The 21,881-nt window shown below is 39.7% G+C and overlaps 1 protein-coding gene and 1 long non-coding RNA gene across 4 annotated transcripts in view; one reads left to right on the top strand and one right to left on the bottom strand.

The window, feature by feature from the left end:
• Positions 1-438: 438 nt before the first annotated feature.
• SH3GL3 (SH3 domain containing GRB2 like 3, endophilin A3) overlaps positions 439-21,881 on the bottom strand; it is a 60,067-nt gene continuing 38,624 nt past the window's right edge. For both annotated transcript variants that reach the window (XM_072043449.1, XM_027466454.3), the window contains 8 exons: positions 17,407-17,475; positions 16,166-16,238; positions 14,584-14,727; positions 13,354-13,487; positions 11,787-11,945; positions 8,612-8,715; positions 7,236-7,363; positions 439-1,237 (listed from right to left, as the gene is read on the bottom strand). In XM_072043449.1, coding sequence (XP_071899550.1) covers positions 1,032-1,237; positions 7,236-7,363; positions 8,612-8,715; positions 11,787-11,945; positions 13,354-13,487; positions 14,584-14,727; positions 16,166-16,238; positions 17,407-17,415 — 957 coding nt within the window. In that variant the 5' untranslated portion in view covers positions 17,416-17,475 and the 3' untranslated portion in view covers positions 439-1,031. The remainder of the gene's footprint in view (positions 1,238-7,235; positions 7,364-8,611; positions 8,716-11,786; positions 11,946-13,353; positions 13,488-14,583; positions 14,728-16,165; positions 16,239-17,406; positions 17,476-21,881) is intronic.
• LOC106019351 (uncharacterized) lies at positions 18,501-19,834 on the top strand. Of its 2 annotated transcripts, none has more exons than XR_002405381.4 (3): positions 18,501-18,702; positions 18,821-18,974; positions 19,172-19,834. It is a non-coding gene; the product is annotated as an uncharacterized lncRNA (long non-coding RNA). The 2 variants fall into 2 exon arrangements; XR_001194096.5 differs by lacking the exon at positions 18,501-18,702 and adding an exon at positions 18,716-18,748.

Below are 21,881 nucleotides of genomic sequence, written 5' to 3'. Positions count from 1 at the left end.
TTTGTATGTTTTCATTATAGCATTTGTTTTTTTATCTCTTCTTTATTCTTTCAAAATAAATAAACAAAAGCAGAAGTGTTAGTGACTTTTCATTTGTTTGTAACAGGTACTAATGATACTTACCCATTTATCTCAGTAGAGGTCTATGCAAGCTCTGTGGTGCTAGGATCAGCTCATGTTTAGTTCAAAGGAATTTTTCTCTTATTCTCCTGCTATAAGAAAATTTTAATGGACATTATGAATGTTACACAATCAGGGACAAGAGAGAAAGATTATTAAAGCTCCAGTGGCCAAGGTGTCATAAAACTAATAGTTTGGCTTTTCTCATGCATTTTTAATGTAGTATTTTTTTCACTAAAATTTTATTTACATAACAAGAATGAGCCTCTAGTTCAGAAATGGATGCCAGAACTATAGGAACAGAAGTAGCAAGCACTGTTCTTATCCCACAGAAATATTTATTAAGTTTGGTCAGCAAAGTATAGGAATTTTTGATTCTGAGAACTTGTACTTAGTACAACAACATCGTAATATTGACAACAATCACTTTGCCTTTTGTCAACATACAATGTGAAACGTGGATTAACTTGTTCACAATAAATTACAGTGTGATTGATGAGAAGAGCGCAATGACATCAGTAACTTAGGAACTGGTTACAGTTAGCTTCACTTACAGTATTTTTTAAAATGGTTTTCAATAGTAAAATCATCGCAGCTGAAGATTAAAAAAAAAAAACATACAATAATAGCAAAGAAACGCATTTTTGGAGCAACAGTGAGCTACCAGTAAACACCTCATACAGTGATCTTCAAGGCACAAAGCAAAAAAACTGGGTATGGGTTTTTTTGCAGGTTGATGGAGTCAGGGAAGGTAAATTTTTTTTGAATATAAAATAAATACATTTTAAAAAGACGCATACAAAAGTCAGTAAGTCAGTCAAATAGCAAGGCTTTCACAGAATGCCACACTGACAGCACATTTGTGAATCCATTTCAGTCATGAAATCATGTTCACAGCTTGAATGACACAATCACTGAGGCAAGGGTACCATCACTTCAACATAATTAATGGGGAAGAAGCCAGACTCTCCATTTAACATCCCTTCATACCAATTCTCATCGATCTGATTGGTCAAAGTTATGATGTCCCCTTCCTTAAACCCAAGCTCGCCTTCATTTTCTGGTTCAAAGTCATAGAGAGCTTGGCAGCAAGGCTGATCCATGTGCACTGAAGAACCTGCCCCAGTGACAGAAACAAACAAGCAAGCATTAAAAGAGCTTTATAGCATCCCACTAGCCACTAAGCATGACAATAACAGGTCAAAATAAACTGTCTTTTTTTTTCCCCCAAACAGTTTTACTATTGCTTTTACCAATTAACATCTGGTCCTTCTACATATAATACTGGTGATTACTACTATTTTAAAACATAATTCTGTTCCTCCCTCAAGTTCAGATGTTACTTGATTTCTGTTCCTAGTTGCATTCCCTTTGCAAAGGATAAGCAAAACTAATAGTTCAAGCAATCACAGCTGTCAAAACTAGTGTGGTCTCTTTGGAGCAATGGCCAGAAGAACTGGAAGGGTAGGATACGTGGATGTGGAAAAGTCAACAGGAGAAGTGACAAATAATCATTTAAACATACTGCACTGCAGCACACTGCCACTGCAGGAATACCTCTCAGAGTGCAGGGGCTCCATCTGTCCTACACACACACACACTAACAGCCTGGAGGCAGCCAGCTGGATTTCCACACACCTGTGCATTTGCAGGAGCTCCTGCATTAGCTCACCTTGCTTAAGCAGTGATGGTCATTTCTGGGTTACTGCTCCCTGAGTCTGTGTGTTCAAATCTTTTGCTATACATGTCCTTCGTCTGAACTAAAGTGACATTTATGTTAGTAATGGTGGTGGCTATCAAACTATCTTACAGATGAAAACAAACAGCAGCCCTACCGATACAGCACCCAGCTGTTCTTGTGACTTACACTGTTTGCTGATGTCCTACTATAACGATCTTCATGCCAAGTTACTCTTAAAATATTAATATTACCATATGCAAACACAGTAGTGAGTGAATATATTTGCAGGAAAACAAATATAATTTAAAGTAGAAAACAATCACCATTACCAAAAGTTACCTTATCAATACAGCTGTCTTTTTAAAGATTCTCATAAAGAGGTCGTTGACTGGCTTGGATCTCTAGCATAGAGACCTATACGTAACATTCCTTTATTCGTACTTATGAATAAGAGCTTATTCTAATAAAATGTAATCCAATGTTCAAATTGTAAAGCTCAGCTCTGTGGGCAAGGACTAGCCAGAGGTTCAACAGATGCTCAACCATAACAGATTTTTAATAATACATGCAGCATATTGAAGTAAAATTCTGCTAAGTTGTAGTATGTTTATAAATGAAGAACAGGGAAAAAGACTTCATGCTGCTACCACATACACAGCAGTAAAATACATTACAGCATGACGAACAACTCTTCAGTCTTCCAGTGCTTCAATTAAAGCAATTAAACCCCTGAAGTTATTCTGCTTGTCTCATTTGCAACATTGCCACAACTCAAGTTTTTTGTCTTAGCTCTCTCTCCAACCTATCACACAGGCTGATCACGTAGTCAGCCCAAACAGTAACTTTTGTTTGGGCAAATATGCACCCAATGTTAATGCAATACAGATAAAATAGCTAAGATGTTAAAAATGCATGTTGTACATTTTAATCTGCAAATCATGGTAATTTGTAGGCAACTACTGAAAAGTAATTGTTCTGGTATTTTCTAGCAACAGGGATCGGAAATCTTTTAGGAAACAAGTTGACAAGACAACTATTCTGGTGATCAGTAGATGAGGATGGGTGAAAGCATCTTTTTAATTGACAAATATATACATGAGTAATATTTGGTGTTACAACTGGGAAGTGGGAATTAATTTTCTGTTTTGTGGACACGTTCCATCCTTTAGAAATAAAAGCTCTTTTCTATTTTATAACAATGGGAAAGAGCTGTCAACACAAAGCGCCCCTTCAGCCAGCCTCCCTGGGATACTGCTGTAACAAAGCTGGACTATTTCTCTGCTCGGGGAAGGCATGGGGTAACAACAAAGTTTAACAAGAACAAACTGAATTACGGCTACTCTAATTCAATGGCCCAGGCAAAAGCTTGGTTCTGGGCATATTTTTGCTGAAACAGTCCATGCACAGAGAATAAGATGAGACACGGTTTTCCAACAAAAATGGACTGACTGCATTCAAAAATAGCTGAGTTATTTTCAGAGTCTTTGCCAAGGTAGAACTGATACCAACTCACTAGAACTGTCAACAGCAGAAGGCAGCGCTCTGAATAATTGACAAAGTTCCTAGCCTTCACCAGCTGCTCTGATGGGGCTAATTTACTATTGCAAGCCAGTTAATTTCTGACAGTAAGGTACCTGATATGAGATGGATCACATTTGGTTCATTTTAAGCTCCAAAGAACTGAAAAGTGTCTGGCAGCCTGGAAAGATTTTAAAATAATGGTCACAGCCAGTACAACCGCTTTCACTCCAGGCTGTAGGATCAGTCAAAGACTTCATTAGAGTCAGGCAGCTGCTGCTACTGTACAGCCCGATGAGACAAAGCTTCCCTGACAAAGGTGATGGGGGCAGCATTGCCTGACAATCTGCAACACACACTGCTTAACATCACAGAATTGGTGACATGACTCCAGCCTTTTCCTGTCTATTAAATACTTGCACGTCTTCTACTGTTGCAGAGGCTTAAGCTAAAGAAGTACAACCTTTTCTTCCTGCAAGGAGGTTTTATGTTTACTTGCAACACTACACCCACCTCCTTAATTTCTGCCATTGTGGAGCTAAATTGTCACGCTTCATTGTCACACATTCAAAAATGTCTTGTCATAGTGTCTACATCTCTTAAACCTTGACAGCACAAATGGAAAAAACACCAGAAGGTAGGTTAAGCATCATCTGTCTGTGACTTCTGAAGCATTACAGGATGAAACCAGGACATTCAATGTTTTTCATTGCTGTTGTTGTATTTCCAAAGGGAGTTACTGCCCATTCCTGCACCTACTCTTAATCTTCTATACCACGATGTATACATATGGTTGCAGAATTATACTTTAATAATCACAAACTGGAAGCTTGCTAAGTTAATTAGTCCAAGTATTCCTCACAGCTGAAGTGTGTAAACATTTAGATGCTTGTGTTAAACTGCAGCACGTGGCAACCAGACCCAATTAGTTCATATCATAGTCAAACCTGACAAACAAAAAGAATGAAAGGCATGATGTAACACAGCATTTAAGAGTTTTAAGATGAACCAGATGACGCTTATAGCTTCAACTGATTAATGAGGATAACAATAAATTAGAACAAAAATACAGATTTGTTATCTGTGCTTAATCAAAGTAGCTAAATAATGTACAACATGAAAAAGATGTTTCAGTGATTCTAGTCCTGCAAATGTATGCAAGTCATTAGTACTATATAATTCCCATGTGTCAGGAACTGTACAAAGGAAAATACCATTAACTGCTCCAAGAAGCTGATACTTAACCTAGAAAGCTATGGTGAAACACAGGAAAAGCCATTTCAACACTCAAAACAGGATTGTGGTAGTTGTGCTGAATTATCACAGCTTACTTTGAACTGCCCTGTTGATTTCCATGGGCTCACTAATGCTAAGATAGTAGTTACACTGAGTGACAGCATAGGTGAAATTAAAGCTCTACATTTTGACAGAGTCAATGTGTAAACAGGGAAAATTAAGCACAAAAGTGCTTGTGTAGGACAAAAAAAGTTTTCCAAGTGAAAGAAGAAAGCGATCATGATGCTATCCCTCTATCACTTGGAGACCTTAAAACATTTACCAGTGTTTTGCTTAGAGCCACCTGGTTTGCATTTCTAAACCACAAACCATAAATCAAATCTGTTTCATGATTTTAAACAGGAACAGGAAGGTTTTCCCATTTACAAGCAAGGCATATTCACTCCACTGTAATTCCACAGAAATTCATATAGGTAACTTTTGAGTACTGAACAGGAAGAAAAAGGAAAACAAACAATGATTTCACTTCTTATTGTACCTGCTCAGGAGGTAAGCACAGCATCCACAACGACACCTTCTTCAGGAGGAAAAAAATATTACAGATGTTCTAAGTACTACATATGATGTCCTGTATATGTCTTTCTGATATTATTCACATTAATCATAGCAACTGTTACTGATTTTTTCCTATCCCTCCTCTTTATCTCTTTCATGGTTTTCTTTTCCATTCTGATAGTACTGAGTGAGCCAAGCAGTAAGTGAAAATCCATCATTTAATGATATGCAAGCAGCTGATGGAGTAGTCAATGAATAGAAGTGCCTCACTCCTTCCCTACCTTCGTAAGCAGTGGTCATTTATTTTTCAGTTCATTCACTGAATTTTAGCTTATTAAAACCACCTTTTTTTTTTTTTTTTTCTTTAAGTAGGCTGGAAACAACCTTGAGAAGTCATCTAACCTGTCTTTTGCCTAAAGGCTGGACTGATTACCTTTAAAGGACATCTTGGATCACTCCCATCACGATTATAAACCACTGTAAGGTGTGTACTGCTTTATCTCGGTTTTGACATACTAGTTAATGTACAAATGCTGAATCTAAGTCTCCTGTCTCCGCTGCACATGTAAAGCAGAAAAAAAGCTTATATAACTTGACAAGTAATTGATAGGGGACTAGTAATTTTATACTGGATTCTTAATAAAGGTTGCCTTGTTTTTGCTGCTTTCATCCAGATGTGCTGTGAAAATAACTAGAAACTTACAAATTTATGCATTGCTGCACACATTTGCAGGGATTTGAATGAAATGTGTGCTTGCACCATGTCTTAAGAACCAGTGGTCTGAATTGAGAGGAACGCGCAAAAAAAGGAGGAGTTATCTCCCTCAATCCCATGTTCAACAGCAACACAAAATTACTGTCTTGTTATTCAGGCAGCATGGGGAGCTTCACTAACATACCTTCAAGTACCCTGAAGCACAAAAGAAACAAAATGAGGGACAGGATCTTGCTGGGTGGATTTATGCCGCCAATCTATTGCAATCCCCTTCACTATGGATTGTGTAATAGCCTTATTTTGAAGCAGAGTGCAAGAAAATTAAATACTCAAGAAGGAACATGAAGTTACAGCTCTAAGCTTTATTCTTTCACCTTTAGTCCTCTTCTTTCTCTCGCAATAATCTTTAAAAAGAAGAAAGACTGGAAGGAAGAGGAAACCAGAAAGTTACAAACAAGAACAAAAAAAAAAAACAAAAAAAAAAAAGAAAAAGGCTTCAGAAAAAGATCCTAGATCTCATGCCAAATAGAGAAGGAAACTTTAGGCTCACTGCCTCCTCTCTATTTTCCTTACAAATAATGTTTATGGAAAAAAACTGGCTTTTTCATGCTCTTTTCTTTGCATATTATTGTCTTTTGTGTTTTGTTATTGGTCTCTCATCACTCGCTGTAGGCAAAGGAGATAAGGAAAAAAAGTATTCATGAGATGAAGGAAAGTATGAGACGAGAAAAAGTTATTTCAGTGAGTAGTAACCTTAGTAATTATTACCATTCCCACAACTTTCAAGGGCTTTCATCAGTTGTTCTTTTTTTTTTTTTGTGTGTGTGTGTGGAATCGGGATCTAACCACAAGAAGGGATCCTACTCCCACAGTAATGGGTACCTGAGAACTTTGGTTCAAAAATGCACGCACTTTGGCATGTATTTTAGGGCCATTAAAATAAAATATATTAATAAAAAATAAAATAAAATTAGTAAGGCTGGGAGTAATCTTTCTGAATTTTACGTGGTTAATAGTCAAGATCCTGTGCTGATCCTTTATGGTCTAATAGACTGTGGAGAGAAATGAGCATCTGGAGATGTTCCATACAGTGATGTAACACACCCACCTTAGGCATCTGTCTTTTCAAGACATGAACTGCTTTCTGCAACTGACTCTCCCTCTCTCTCCTCCCACCCTCAGTGGCAATACAGAGAACCTAAAAGACCAAGCAGAATGCCACACCTAAATTTTGGATGGTGAAAGATCGCTGAGAGGAAACCTGCTTCACAATTCCACTTCCAAATCTGGGAAACAAATGGGAGGCAAATACATGGATACTGATGCCTCATGTATCCATCATTCTCACAGTACAAGCAACAATCTGGTAAAACACCCACCAACTCATTATTTCTGTGGCCACAGGCTTACCTGATGATTTTATGGAAGAGCTATATGCAATCCCATTGTGCTGCTGATTATCACCAATTTCCAGGGTTGCAGTTATTACAGGCTTTGGCTTAAATTCACGTTTAGGCCGACTAGATGCTACATTTATTCTAGAACACAGAGAAGAGCAGCAAGAGATTTACTTGAAGGAACAAATACTTATGGAGTTTCCATCTAGGGTCTGTGCTTTTGCATTTGAGAAGTGGGAAAAAACCCTCTTGCTGTTTTTTTTGTTTGTTTGTTTGTTTTATGTGTTTTGTTTTGTGTTGTGTTTCCCCCTCCCCCCCCTGAGGCAGGGGCATATACGTATTATTTGCTTAAAACTGTTCAATTCTAATGCAATATTTGAATTTCAGTAAGTCCTTATTTTATTTAATGCTGTGGTCCTGCTGACAGAGGCGTAAAGCTTAACAGCCTGAGTCTGAGAAGTGCTGAGCATCCACAGCTGCCACTGAGTTCAGCAGAAGTTCCAGGAATGAGCTATCTGGAAAGCTCTACTGTACATGACATATGCAGAAACCCAGCCAGGACAGAGGCCCAGGGACTGCATCTCAAACAGTGCCTTTTTTATTAGAAAAAAACGGGAAACAACCATTTGGTCAGCAAAACCATCTTAGTACCTCTTCCTGTATGCACAGTTCCCAGCTGAGAACTCCTCATCTCACTGGCCTTCTGGCTCTTGGGGCAGGGCACACAGGCACAGCTGCTCCTGTGTGATACTCACAGCCACCACATCTACCCAAATAAAAATCCCCACAGAGTTATCCAGACTCTGTGACTGTAATGTTAGGCTACACTATAGTGGTCCGCAAGTCATTTTGGTCTCCTGTTTTCTGTTTGTTCTCTGGGTGACGTACACCAAATCAATGACAGCAGCGTGTTTTTTTTTTTATTAGTATGACACGAAGTATCTGGGCCTTTCACAAGTACATTCACCACAGTCGTGTTCCTAGCCAGCTGGCAATTCCCTTACTTTGCTGCAGAGTTTTGTTATACCCCGTAATCTCAGTGAAAATATGCCAACTTCTCAGCAGTCTCCCAAACACAGTTCAGAAAGTATGCAAGTTTAAGTAAACCTACAAACAAATGGAGGCTGTCCTGATTAACCTCCGCAGATGTGAGCGAGGGATTCTGCACACAGTCAAAGCTTTCTGGGCAGATCTTGCGGTACATTAAAGGCTCACAGTGCAGCAAGAAGTTGCCAGGTGGCAATGGTTTAAAGCAATGAAGTCCAGTAAAGCACACCAAGAGCACATCTGTGAGGTGGTGCTACAAGATCTGTTGCTTCAGCGACGTTTCACATTCATGAACCTGAGCTGCAAAAGAGGTTCAACATTTTCTCATGGGTTCAGCCTTACCGGTTTTGCAGCTTGCTCTGCAGATCCTCCAAAATTTCTGTGGATTGTTTATGGTAATCTAGCGCTGCTTCTACAAACACAGCCAACTGGCTAACTTGTTCTACCTGAAATATAGAGAGGAAAATAGTTTTAAGGAGCCTGCAGTACATTCAGCTGAAAGATAAACAAACACTTCATTCAAAACAGACCTGGTATCTCAAAAGACAATGATACTTTGTGGGACTGTTGAAAAAGAGCATATGTGATTCTATCAAATAAATTGCCAGTTGGAACCTGAACAAAACTGAGGTGCAACTTCTAGTTCACTAACTCAGGGCTGGGTCCTTGAGTCATTTCCTTTCACAATGTGCAAATCCCTTTTGCTTTCTACTTCCAAGCCAGCTGTCTGTCAACACCAGAGCCTGAAACAGTTAGAGGACATGACCCCTTAGCAGGTGAAAGTGGGGCTTTTCTAATCAGCAATGTTAGGAGAAGTTACATTGCGACAACTGTTGTGACTCAGCCCCATTAGCGTTTATTAGTGATGTTTACAAACTGCAGTTCTGAAATTGTGTGGAGTTACCTCACTAGATGGCAGCATTTTATAAACCAATAAATGAAACATGATTTACCTACTATTACCCAAACCTACTTGGATTGAAGAAATATCAGCCAATCACTCAAAAACATGAATGCTGGGGTAAAGGGAGGATGTGAAAGAGAAAAAAGAAGAAAACAACAACAACAACAACAAAAAACCTTTTATTCACGAGGTAGCAAAAAATCTCATTCCCATTACTGTAACACAAACTAAAAAATTCAATCTGTATTGTGATCTGTGATGGAACATTACCAAATATTTATTTGTCCTCTTCCTTTAAGACCTCATTAAGACGACAGAACCCAAGAAGCCTGACATGTTCCCATTCCACCATGTCTTCAGACATTGGATCACAAGAAGGTGTCTGAGTAAACTTTCTGCAAATGTTTTATGGACCCATGGTAATTTTATGCTATACTTCATCTGCTTTTACTCAGTTAAAAAGATTATTAGAAATTCTTCTGGGATTCCAAGAGAGCCAAACATTGTCACATAGCATACAGAAATGAAACGCACAGAACCAAATTAACAGCTGATACAATTCCATCAAAGTCAAGAGAGAGTAATGTAAACCAGCTGAGGATAATGCACAATGTGCCTGGGGTTTGGATGGAGCAGTCAGAGAAAATGGATAGACAAGGAATGTCCAGACAAGATGAGTAAGAGCCAGGAAGAATATGGAACTGGGGATTAGGAGAAGAAAGAGAGAGAGACTGGGAAGGAGCCAGGGAGACCTGAGGGACTAAAAGCCACTTAGCTAGAGGAGCCTGAGACTGGCTGAGTGGGAAAGGCAGGAAGATGGATCTGATAAGAAGTGCATAGAAAAGTGTCTGTGTGGGAGGTCTGGAACTAGCTGTGCAAAAAAAAAAAAAAAAAAAAAAATAGAAAGAGATGTGGATCAGGACTGAGTCTGGGTGAGGCACCTGGCAAGATGGCTGGGGACCAGAGCATTGAGATTGCAGGGCAAGAAGGCCAAGAAAGGGAGACATATGGAGAATTGGGAAGGACAGGAAGGAAGTGACTGCAATTACTATCTATGCAAATCTGGTGAGAAAGACTCAGCTTAGACAAGAAGGCTGTAATGAGAAGTTTGAGGACAGGAGAGAAATTGGGTCAGCATGGCAAATGGAAGAGAAACAGCACAGTTTTCTTTAAACAGAAACAATAGAAAGAGGAGAAAGACATCAAAGGGACAACCACTTCACCTCCCTCCCAAAGGCAGAATCAGTTATACTAGTCAGTTGTTCCTGATCTTGTGGCTTAGGTAAGTCACTATTCCATACACTGCTTCATCTTTGCTTTGGTGCTTTGGCTAATGATAAATGTCTGAAACATTTCTCAGCTGCTTATGCAAAGAAGAACTATAAAATGCATACACCACAGCTGGCCAACTGGTAGAGTCTACCATGGAAGAGCGTGCTGAAATTGTTGATAGAAGATGTTAATTTTTTGCAGCCTTAATATAACTTGTTCTGGTATAACAGCAAGGGGTTATGGACTTATGCACTGCTGTAATGAATGTGTCCCACTCACAAGCAGTTTAAGAGCTACTGGCTAGTTTGTAGCTGGCCATTACACAGGTAGTCAGAGACAGAAGTTGTCTGCAGGTAAATGGTCCCACTTAACAGCTCCCCCTTTCTGCAGTTTGCTCCCAGGAGACAGCACATTTCTTGCTTTTTAAGCATGGTTTCTGTGATAACGTATCTACAGAACAGAAAGTTTTGGAATAGACCCTGTCTTCCTATTTCTGTTTTAACTTGACTGGGGCTAATACTGTCTAACAGAGAAATCTCTGCAAAACCAAGTAATTTCTTTTGTCTTTCATATTCCAAATAATAAAACAAACAAAAAACCTGACACCCACTCGTAAGAAAGAAACTAATATTGTGTGTCCTACTTACAGATAGCAAAATGTCCTTTTAAGCACCCTTCCACCTCTCTTTTCATATAATTCTATGACTATATGGGATAGCACATCCTGCTATTCTGCTGTATAAGCACTGAAGAAAGGATTATCACAAATCACCACAGTTGCTCATTTTTAAGACATAATTTCATGGTGGACTTCAAATCTGAGCCAATGTCCAAGTACTTCAGCATAACCCACATAAGCTCTATGCAGCAATATTTACAGCCAAGCTATAGTTGTGATTTTTAGAGCCAAAATTATCCAGATCCTTCAAAGCAGCAGCAAAGTTTTGTGTGTTAAGTGAGCTGCTCCTGCACTCAGTGCTCTTAGCACTGGGTACATATCTCTTGCTCATGCTTTAAGCAGCTGGTCTGCGACTGGCTTCTCCTTCCTCCTGATCTCCCTGTATTCTGCTCTCAGGCAGTTCATTGCTCATAGATAATAAAGCTACATGAGATGTCTGTGTCAACCTTGTCTGCGCAATTGTATCTCCAGAAGACCTTGCTGAATTCTTGAGTACTCCCATGCACTGCTGTACATAACGTTCCTCTCAGAGACAAGGAAAAAGGTACATTCTCTGCCTTCAGTCCTTGTTGCCTGTGAAGGATGGGTCAAACTTTATCCAACCCCACACACATTTCCCACCTGGATATACTGCAGCAAACAAAAAAGCAGGACAGACTTACATCATTTTCTAAGAAATTGAACATGCTTCTTTCAGCTAGTTCCTTTGACTCTTCAAATTTTTCTACTGCTTGCTTAACTTCTTCATCTGGTATCTTTCCAAGACGTTTCTTTTTATAATCATAATCCAAACGACGACCTTCTAGTTTCTTCAAATGATGCTAAATAAGACAGAACATTTAGGTGGAGGTCCAAATGGGACAGGCCCATACAAACACATAGTGATTTAAGGAAGTTTCAGTTGGATGCAATTACAGGGATATGCAGAATCAAAAGAAATGCCAAGCTCAGAGATTATCCAGTCCATCCCTTTGATCTAAGAAGCATCAGGTACGTCTGGGACTGCATACGTGAATTAAATTTTAAGTTGTGTAGACTTTAAATAGTCATCTGGTAGGACCTGGGGAACTGGCTACCCTGATTTGGTAATTTTAGGCACCTAGATCATGGGATGGAGTTTATTAAATGTGCAACGCCTAACATTGGATCCTGCTTCTAATTTAGAAAATCCAAAAGTGCCCCCTGTGTTCTATACTTAAATTAATTTCACCTCTTGAATTATATGCAATATGACAGCCAACAGTCAGAGTTATTTTCCCTTCTCATTCCATAAGCAGTATTCCAACAAATCTTATGTTCTTGCTTTCTTTGTTAGGTGTCAACCTGACACTTCTAACTGACATCACTATACAAGTTTTTCTGTTGCCAAAAATCATGGGATTGACAGACTTATAGAACGGACTCAAAGTGACAGTACAAAATGCTCATTAAAGCTAACATCAAAAAATTTCTTTTTATCAGTGGAGAAGAATGACAACTGAAAACAATTCTGTATCATAGGAGACAGCTATAGACATCAAGGCATTATTACTAGCTTTTTGCTCTGCTTTCTACATACATGTAAATAAATAAAACAACTTTCTTTTCTGCATTTCATCAGGGAATTAACTTGCTTATTACCCAAGTCTATTGGAATCAGACTCAGACAGAGACTGCCTGGCTTTCTTTTGAATTGTCATTTTGTAAACAAAAGCACTGAAAAACCTAACTTTAAAGGTTAAAATATGTTCCTCAGCATCTTATATTTTTTCCATAGTGGAATATGGCACTCAACATTTTAAGGCACTTTTGAGATCATTCTGTGATTGCCCTGAATAGCTTTCTTCAACAATCACATTCCGCCTCTATAATAAACAGCCTTAGGCTGGCAGAGAGAGGTGGCAAGACAGGATAATCAGTCACAGTAAATCACGGCCCACTCACATGATCAGAACAATTAATAAAAAATGTCAGTTAAAATAAAGGAACAGAAAAATACAGAGTACAATTTTCTTCACTATCCTTCTTGCACTGAATATACAGGCAATATGGCAAACTGAGCAAGTTAGACAATGGAGGGAAATAGCCAGACATTGTTTCTAAGCAGATTTCATCACTATTTTGCTAGAAACAGAAGCTTAAATGCAGTGAAGTTTATTTCCTTTTTTGCTTCCATAGAAAACACTCAGAGAATTGGTGTTTGATTGACTTTGATTATTGATAAATGAAGCTTTACCCTGGAAAACTTACCCCAATCTCTTTTAAATCTTTGTCCTGCAATAACTGTAGAGGATCAATGAAATTTTGTTTGACATTAATATCAAGTGAGTCCTTCACTTCTGCCATTTGCTTCATGCTTTCACCAGCATCCAGTAGTGCAAGGCCTATGGTAAAGAATATGCTACTTATATCTCAATATATGTAAAACAAAAAATGTGTCTTATGATACAGCTCTTTCAAGTAGGTATCTTTGTATCTGCTGTAGGATGTTGAAAAGTAAAAAAATAATGTAAATTATGCACTTGATTTTTTCCTACAGAAAATTAGAACTGGAATATTTTGCTCTACAGTATATTCTGCAGCATCAACATCTTCCCCTATACAGCACCTCCTTGGGTTTTTTGAGTCCTAGGTTCCTAGGCCTACGTAGCTGTTACTACTTAGAGAATGGCCTTTGTGTGTGGAACTGCAGATCTTAACAACAGGGCAGAAAGAAGTCAGCCAGTTCTGAATTTGGCTTCTGCACACAGTCCTAGCCCAAGCCAGAGCCCTGTAGCCCTAGTCTGTGTTCTTTCCCAAATATGGGACTCTCCTTTTCTCATGTACATTTCTTGTAGTTTCCCTCTTAATCCCAGCTGTATCAAAAAACACCCACTGTGTAGCTCTGTGACAGTTCTTCAAGTTTATTCCAGTCAAGCCCACACATTGTGCATGCTCAGCAAGCAATGCCTCTGTCAAGATTTTGGCCGTGAAGTTTCAGCATATTTTCAGAGGAAATAGGTAATATTTGATTTACCAAAGAATTGTAGCATGGCCAAGCTGGAGTGGATCTTCACAAAAACAAGAAAATGCGTATCTGAGAAGCATTGCTCCAAAGCACAAAGATGCCAAAAGCACCCACAGTTCCTCCACCCCCTCCACCCCCCCAAGATTTTTTTTCCGTTAATTTAACTCTTGGATATAGGGTAACCATTTTTATCTAAAGGTTAAAAAAAAATGCATTGCATCAAAGGATCTAAATGATTTACCTTTGGCAAGTCAGAAACTAAAATGTTTAGAGACAGCAATAGTAACAATCTACCTGCAACAGAGGCAGACAAATATGTAGAAGCAACGTATATTATTATATCAATCATTCCCTAATCACTGTACTTAGCTTTCCCTCTTACCTGGATCAGCTATTTACATAGTTTTTCACTGAGTAATATTCTGTGAAGAGCTTTATACTGAAATATTCTCAAAGGAGGTACACAAACTCACCAAACATAGAATCATCGCCAAGCTCTCTGCCATACCGTATCATGCAGTCTCCTAGGAGTCCTTCTGTCTGAGGGTAGCCTGTGGTTTTAACTTGTCCCCTGATCTTTGACATAGTGTTCAGCATTCCCAGCTTGGCCCTGTATGCTAATAAGAACATGAACAACAACAAAAAAGACAGAACATTTTTTTTAATTAATATAAAGCAATAAATTATTTAACAAACAACCTCATGAAGCAAGTCACTAAGTTAGCCTGTAGACCCGTAAACTTTTAGTTGTCAGTACTTCATAGTCAATGCTGAAGTAAGATTCCATGCAACAGTATGGGTCACATGAAACTGTTTTATTCCCAGCTGAGTGGGCATCATCTCTCCAGGCAGTTATATAGTGGGAGTGCTTATCGCCTTCTGCTGATATTCACCAATATTCACATTCCCTTGGGTATTTTTCTTTGTGGATTCCTCTATTAAAAGCACTGCAGATAGCAAACACAAAGTGGATACAAGCACAGACGAAGCCATTTTAATGCTCTTGTTTGTGAGAGCTTTACAGAACTTCTTTCCCTGCTTTTTTCTTGCTTTCACTATTCAAGACAGTAAGACTTTATTCTGCAGAAAGGCTGGGTAAATAAAAATTAGTAACTTATTGGTAGCCTGCACATATCATGACAAAACCATGCAATTCTTGGAATGTTTTTCTAATCTACTCCTTACCATTACTTCTCAACAACGTCTTCAACACAGTGATAGCCATGGGTAGAGTATTCCTAAGGAATGTGGACCATGGTGACTAGCTGCATTTTGAACACCCTAGCTGGGCCTTAGTAAAGGGTTGAATACTACCATCGTTTTGTAGACACAAACCATTTAATGTTTCTTCTGTAGACATTAACAACCTATTAAACTTATCCAGGGACATGCATCTCATAAGGCACCCAGAACTGTTTGAAATTAAGACCATCTCTGAAGTCCTTGGTGTAGCTACTAAATGTAAATTCAGTCAGACAGTTGTCAAAAAAATGAAGGTCCTTCCAGCAGTTGGTTTGGACAGTCCATCAAGCTCTTAACATCTAATCTTTGTGACCAACTGTAAATGTAAACATGTACCCTTTCTAGTTTCTTAAACTAAAATTTGAGAAGCTTCTATTAACTGACTACCCAAAATCCACTGAGACCTTGAGCACGAGTTAAATTCAACAGTCTTTTATATCTCTACTAAAAAAAATGCTGGCATTCTCTTTACTTGAGGGATCTATATCCCACTCCAGGAAATCCAGCATAAATAACACAGGTGCTGTATTGCCGTCCCAGGCCATCCAAGACACGTCATGCACGCACAACCTGTATGTATGCGCCCAGTAAGACCAACATTGTGTGTTGTAAGCTGCATTGCAGGTCAGACTTGCTGCATGTAAACTTTATAGTTCCATTGTACAGTACAGTTCATTGTACGCACCGCTGAGGGTCTCTAGACATCCAGAAGCTTCACAATAATGACCTAATTAGCTTTTATCCACCTAGGATGAATTTCTGAGTAACAAGATAGTGTTTAGCAAAATCTGACACCTACTTTCTCTACCCTACCTGGATTTGGCTGAAGATACTCTGTGGATTTTGACAGAAGCTCTGCTACAGCTTTATTAGTAACATCAATTTTCTGAAAAAGAAAAGTAACCAAAAGTTAGCAAAAAGCAAGCCTATTACTAGAAACTTTATATTTTGATTAGATATAATATACTATTCTAGCTGATTATGAAAAATTATTTAAAATAAAGCAAATATGGTAGATTAAAATAAACAGTCACGCCACAGTTGTGACGAGATTGTACCAAACAAAATTTGCAGTTAGCACACAGAAGGAGAAAAAGTTCGTATCAAAATGTGGGGACCTACTTATCTCTCAAGCTCTTAAGTCTCAAATGCTGCTTATGCATTCTAGGCTATACTTTTCCTGACTGCTTTTCTCCACAGGTGAAAAAGATTTAAAATATCCCAGCTCACAGTCTTGGGGTCAGGGACATTTAAAGCAGCAGTTTGCACTGTCTTCCCGTTTAATAGTTTCTAAAATGCTATAAAAATCACATTTCTGTGTTGTTTCTCTTTTTCTACCTCTGGGTCTGCATATTATTTTTCCTCTTACAATGCGGAGAAAGGAAATAATTGTTCTGAAGCCAAAGAAAATGAAACCTAGAAGCCTGTTTAGATCATAAATCCTAAATATGCACGTTGAAAAAAAAAAAACAACTCACACAAGATTTTTTCTTCAATCTGCCAACAATAAAAGCTGTGACCTAGGTCCACTATGTACATTAAAATATATTGAAAAGACAATGGTGATAAAAAGCACTTAAAAGCTCAGAAAGGAGAAAGTGACATTAACGCAGTTTGATTTGAAACACCCACCATGAGTAAGTCGATAACAAACATCTCAATTTCCACAACAATTCATATTAATTCCTGACTATGGATTTAATCTAAAAAATATAATTCAGAATTATGAGAATTTTTTCTCTCTCACTAATTTCCCACATAGACAGAGAGACACGTCTCTTGGTGCTTTACACCAGTCTTGGAAGAGCTTCCCTTCACTGTCAAGAGGTGTCCTCTTGAGTTTCCTCTGCTCAGACAGCCTTTCTGCATGTCTCTTCTCCCCTGACCGAGCTGACAAGAATCAAGGATAAATTTGCACTTATTCTTACATATTTATGTTTTGAATTAAGTATTTCCCTCATGTAAATCTATAATACCATTCTAGCATCTGAAATGTGAAAGACTTTTGATTTTGCAATAGCTTAGTGTTGAAAAGCTTGTATTGCTTTCCTTACCCTCTCCATCTCTTGAAATTCTTCATCTAATTTTGTTCCTTCAGCTCCACTTATTTTTTCACTGAACAACTGTAAAGACAAATTTAATAACAATTAAAAAAAATGCATCATTATTTTTAGAGAACAAATATCTCTGAGAGCCACAAGAATTCCCCCCAGATTAGAAAATATGCAACAACTGTGCAGGAGAAGAGTAACCTTCCTCTTGGAAATGAAACGCTCATTTCAATAGAAACAGAGGTGTGAATTTACAGCTGAAGTCACTGAAGTGACTTCTCATGCTTTAACAGTTTGTACCCTAAAGGCACAACCAACACTGCTTATTTCAGGCAGAGTGACCAGAGTCTGACTGCAGGTGAATCCAGAGTAATGCTTTCAGGGATATTTCTCCAGCTCTGGACATCTAAGTGCCATTAAGCCCACAAATACAGCTCCCATCCCTGCTGGTGGCAATTACACACCGTGCAGACCCGTGGAAGGAACCGACTCGGGAAAGATGCAGCACTGTGACCACCTGCATGACCGAGCATCCTTATGACACTGCAAACAAAAACGCTACACATTCTTCGGAAACTCTGAGCAATGGTTTGAAATCAAGGATTTCAGTAAACCTTCTTAAGACAGCTATAATGTTATCCACCTCTTGCATAAAAACTCCAGGCCATCAGACCTGACTCTGGTCCTCACTAAATCATGGCTAAGCATAAACGGTCTAGCAGCTCTCAGCTGGCTGCTTCTTGCAACGTGCGGCACCTGCACTGCAACAGAACGAAAGAACAGGCAGATCCCTACCCAGCGCAACACAGCCTTTTAAAGCATTACGCCACTATGAGACAAGCCATTTAACACACATTAAACAAACATCAAACAAATTCCTATTTTTGCAGGAATTATGCTGGTAGACATTCCTCTGCTTTAATGGACTCTTAGCACTGAATCTGTAACAGTGTGATGTGAAACCCAGGCCTGGCTCATCGACTGCTGGCATTCACCAAACCTGCCCCCAGTAAAGTGTTTTGTTCATCCTCAGCACCTTCTAAAAGAGAATTTATTTCCCTGAATTAAAAGGGCCTTGGAGACTTGCATAATCTGAAAATGGGTCATGACTCTTTGCAGCTCAGTGCTTCCCTCTCCTCAGCCGCAGCCTGCACGGCACAGGTGTGCGGGGAGCCCGCTGCTGCCTCGCCAAAAAGCAACGAGCTGATGAAGCAGGGCTGGGAGCTCAGCGGCAGCTGCCCTTGCACCAATATCACTGCTACCACACAGCCAAAGGAATATATGTGCTTAAGGGAAAAGGTGAGTTCAAAGAGCCGTGCTACTAATTACTTCTATTGGCTTTACAGTAAGACTCACAGTTTTTGTGCTTGTTTTTCCCTAGCAGCCTACAAACTTCAGGAGATTCTCTCTTTTCCAGAGCACTGATAAAACAGGCACAAAAGTAGATCAGAGATGAGGCAGCTCAGGCACCAGAGAGCTGTGGCAGTCAGCACCTTCCCACCATCAGATGTCACCGCACAGGAGTGACCTGAGGCCACACAGGGAGGGGGACACTGCCTGCGCCTCCACAGGTAGGTCTCAGGAGTCCTTGGGCAGGGATGGAGAAAGGAGCTGTTGCAGAAAGGGGCTTTTACAGAATGTGAAAAGCTGCCTATCAGAAACCGTGCAACTTCTTTATTCTGGCAGTTTGTCTCTTTTCTGTGTAATGGTAATTCCTGAAACAATCAGTGCTATTTTCCACAGCCTCACACATGTTTTCCTTCTCTAGCAGGCACTGAACAGATCCGTGGCTTCCTGAGCCCTTGCATGGTGATCCCCTTCAGAAGGCTGAGTGCAGCGGGGGATTTATCCTTCTTAGGCTGAAGTTGTAAAATCCACATTCAGCATCTACCCATAACTGTCTCATTACAAATAATCCATTTATGTGTTGGCAGAAGATAAATGCAGTGAGGTAACGTGATTGCTCGACTGTGAAAGCATAATTAATAATAAATTACTGCGCCAAATGGCTGTAACAATGAAATGTCCCGCCCTTGGAGAGAATGGAGCTGAACATTTCAACAAGAAGCGGGGTGGACAGGTAGAAAGTTCACTCACTAATGATAATGCCAGGGATTTAAAAGAAAAAAGAAAAAGAAAAAAAAAAAGACAGAAAACCACCCAGCAACTCCACTGACTCATTGGAAGACTGACAAAGACTGAAGAATGCAGTTTCTCATCTGCTGCACTGCAAGGTGATATGTTCTCAATAAAAGCCTTAAGGCATCTCCATTTATCCGCTGGCATCCCTTAGCTCTCCCTGGCTTACCATTGGCTATACACGGTCACGCACACCTCCCTGGATTAGCAGTCCAAAACTTAGGCTTGATGCTGTTTTTGCCAGGAGTGCAGGGGCTGATCCAAGGTGTTTCCACCCAGCTGGCAGGGCTGTGTTCCCCTCCCAGCACTGGCAGACGTGCCAGCACCAGGCTGCAGCCTGCTCACCCTCCCTGCACATTCATCTGCTCAAATACTGCCATTCACCTTTAGTTTTGGTTTCTCTTCTGCAATGATGCAAAACTCCTCACTGTGTTTTAAACGGGTAACATTTGGTGCCGCTCACCAAGGGAGAAACTGCAGCAGCCCTGAGTCACCACCTTGTGCGGTGACCACTGGGTTTGCTGAAGCAGCAGGGAATGAGGAAAGCATCAGGGTTGGATCCAAGGTCACGGGACAACAGAGGTTTCTATGCACCAGCTCTCAGAGAGCAAAAGACATTCTGTATCTACAATTTGTGGAGAGTAATGGAAAAATTGAATTAGCAGTTTGGATGATGGGACAGAGTGCACTCCCAGAGCCTGTGGAAGACATCAGCCTGGTGTCTACGTTCAGCTTAGAAGAGATCAGAACCTGGAGGGCCTTTCCAACTCACCCAACTGATTCTAAATCTGCATTTACAGTCTGTGGGAACGCAACTGCACAGAGCCAGCCACAGGATCCACAGGCATGGTTTCATACACTCACCGAAAGCTACCTAAGTAATGCACAACAAAATCAATGAGCAAGAGGACTCACTAGAAGAAAAATGTTTGTTCACACAAAAACTTTCATGACCCTGCAGTTTCTAACCAAGCAGACAGTTCCAGTGATAATTAATCTGAGCTCTCGTTTCCTTCTAAAAGGAGAATGAGGACTTCAGTGCTCTCAGAGATATGGTAGACTGATTCCTTACAGTTTGTTCTGAGCTTCTGACAGTAAAAATTGGTATAAAACTCTAATGGTTATCCTTAAATTTTACCATGACAGCTTATTTCATATTGGCATAACCAGGATCTGCTTTACTATTCTCACGTTTAGACACAACAGCTTTTGTTCTGATCACAGCGAATTTAGGAGTTATAAAACTAGTACTGCCACTCTTCCAATTAAAAGTCACAGAACACCAAATTAATCAGTGCAAATGGATGCATAAAGGAGACAACTGCTGAGTTTTAATTCTCTATCTGCTGAGCATCATTTACATGCATTATATCAAGCAGCAAAATGCTTTGATCTTAAATAGAAGCCTGCCCAGCTACAGGGCCGTGTAATTACAAGGCAGCGTCTATCGGTGTTTGTGAGTCAGCTAATCAAAGGCAAAACTGCTGCCGTCACACAGAGCCCAAACTCCGTGGGAGCCTCGAATTGTTTGCATGGGAAGAATGCTGATCTTCATCTCCAGACCAGGCAGCCAGGTGCCACGGTGCTGAGTCTTCCACTACACAGGGACAGAACCAAAATGTTGGGCCTCTGAAACATCCAGTTCACACCGCGGGGCCACCACTCCCTTACTGCTCCAGTGCTAGGCCCGAAGCTAAAGCCATTTAGCAGAGCTAATTGGGGTTCCTCCAGATTACTATTTATGCCCAGGAACAGCTCCCCACCTGCAAATCCATAAAGTTTTCTTCCTCTCAGGTGTCTGTGTAAACTCCCTCCATCACATTTGACTTGTTAAGAGTCAGTGAGGTTGGAGTAAAACAAAGCTACCCTTAAACAAGAACACAAAGCCAGTTTCAAATCTCCCATTTTACTACCACCTCTCCTTTGCAGCTACATGCAATACCTGCCATGCCACAGTTCATGACAGACCTTGCACGCTCAGTATGACAGAAGAGAAAACCTTTTTGCATAAAGAAACACAGCAGTTTGTACACAAATGCTCTTGGTTGCAGCTTCTTGCTAGATCCTGCTGTTCTTTGGAATAATGGAAAACTGAAACAGGACAGGCTCACTGTGGAACTTTCTAGGAAGACAAATCTGGGAGAAAAAAAAAAAGTTTTTGAAAGAGACCATTTCAGCTATAGTGATTTCTATTTAAGCTCTCTGTATATCCAACTATTGTTCAACATGCAAATTGCAATTTTATTACACAGTCTTAAAAACCTGCAAATATTTATCTTCTGAGGAATTTATATTCCAAGAAATTCTCTGAAAAACATTTTTTCCATAAACATAATATC

This window comes from Anas platyrhynchos, chromosome 11 (genome assembly GCF_047663525.1).
Source record: "Anas platyrhynchos isolate ZD024472 breed Pekin duck chromosome 11, IASCAAS_PekinDuck_T2T, whole genome shotgun sequence".
Lineage (NCBI taxonomy): Eukaryota > Metazoa > Chordata > Aves > Anseriformes > Anatidae > Anas > Anas platyrhynchos.
This window is presented reverse-complemented; position numbering and strand designations above follow the sequence as displayed.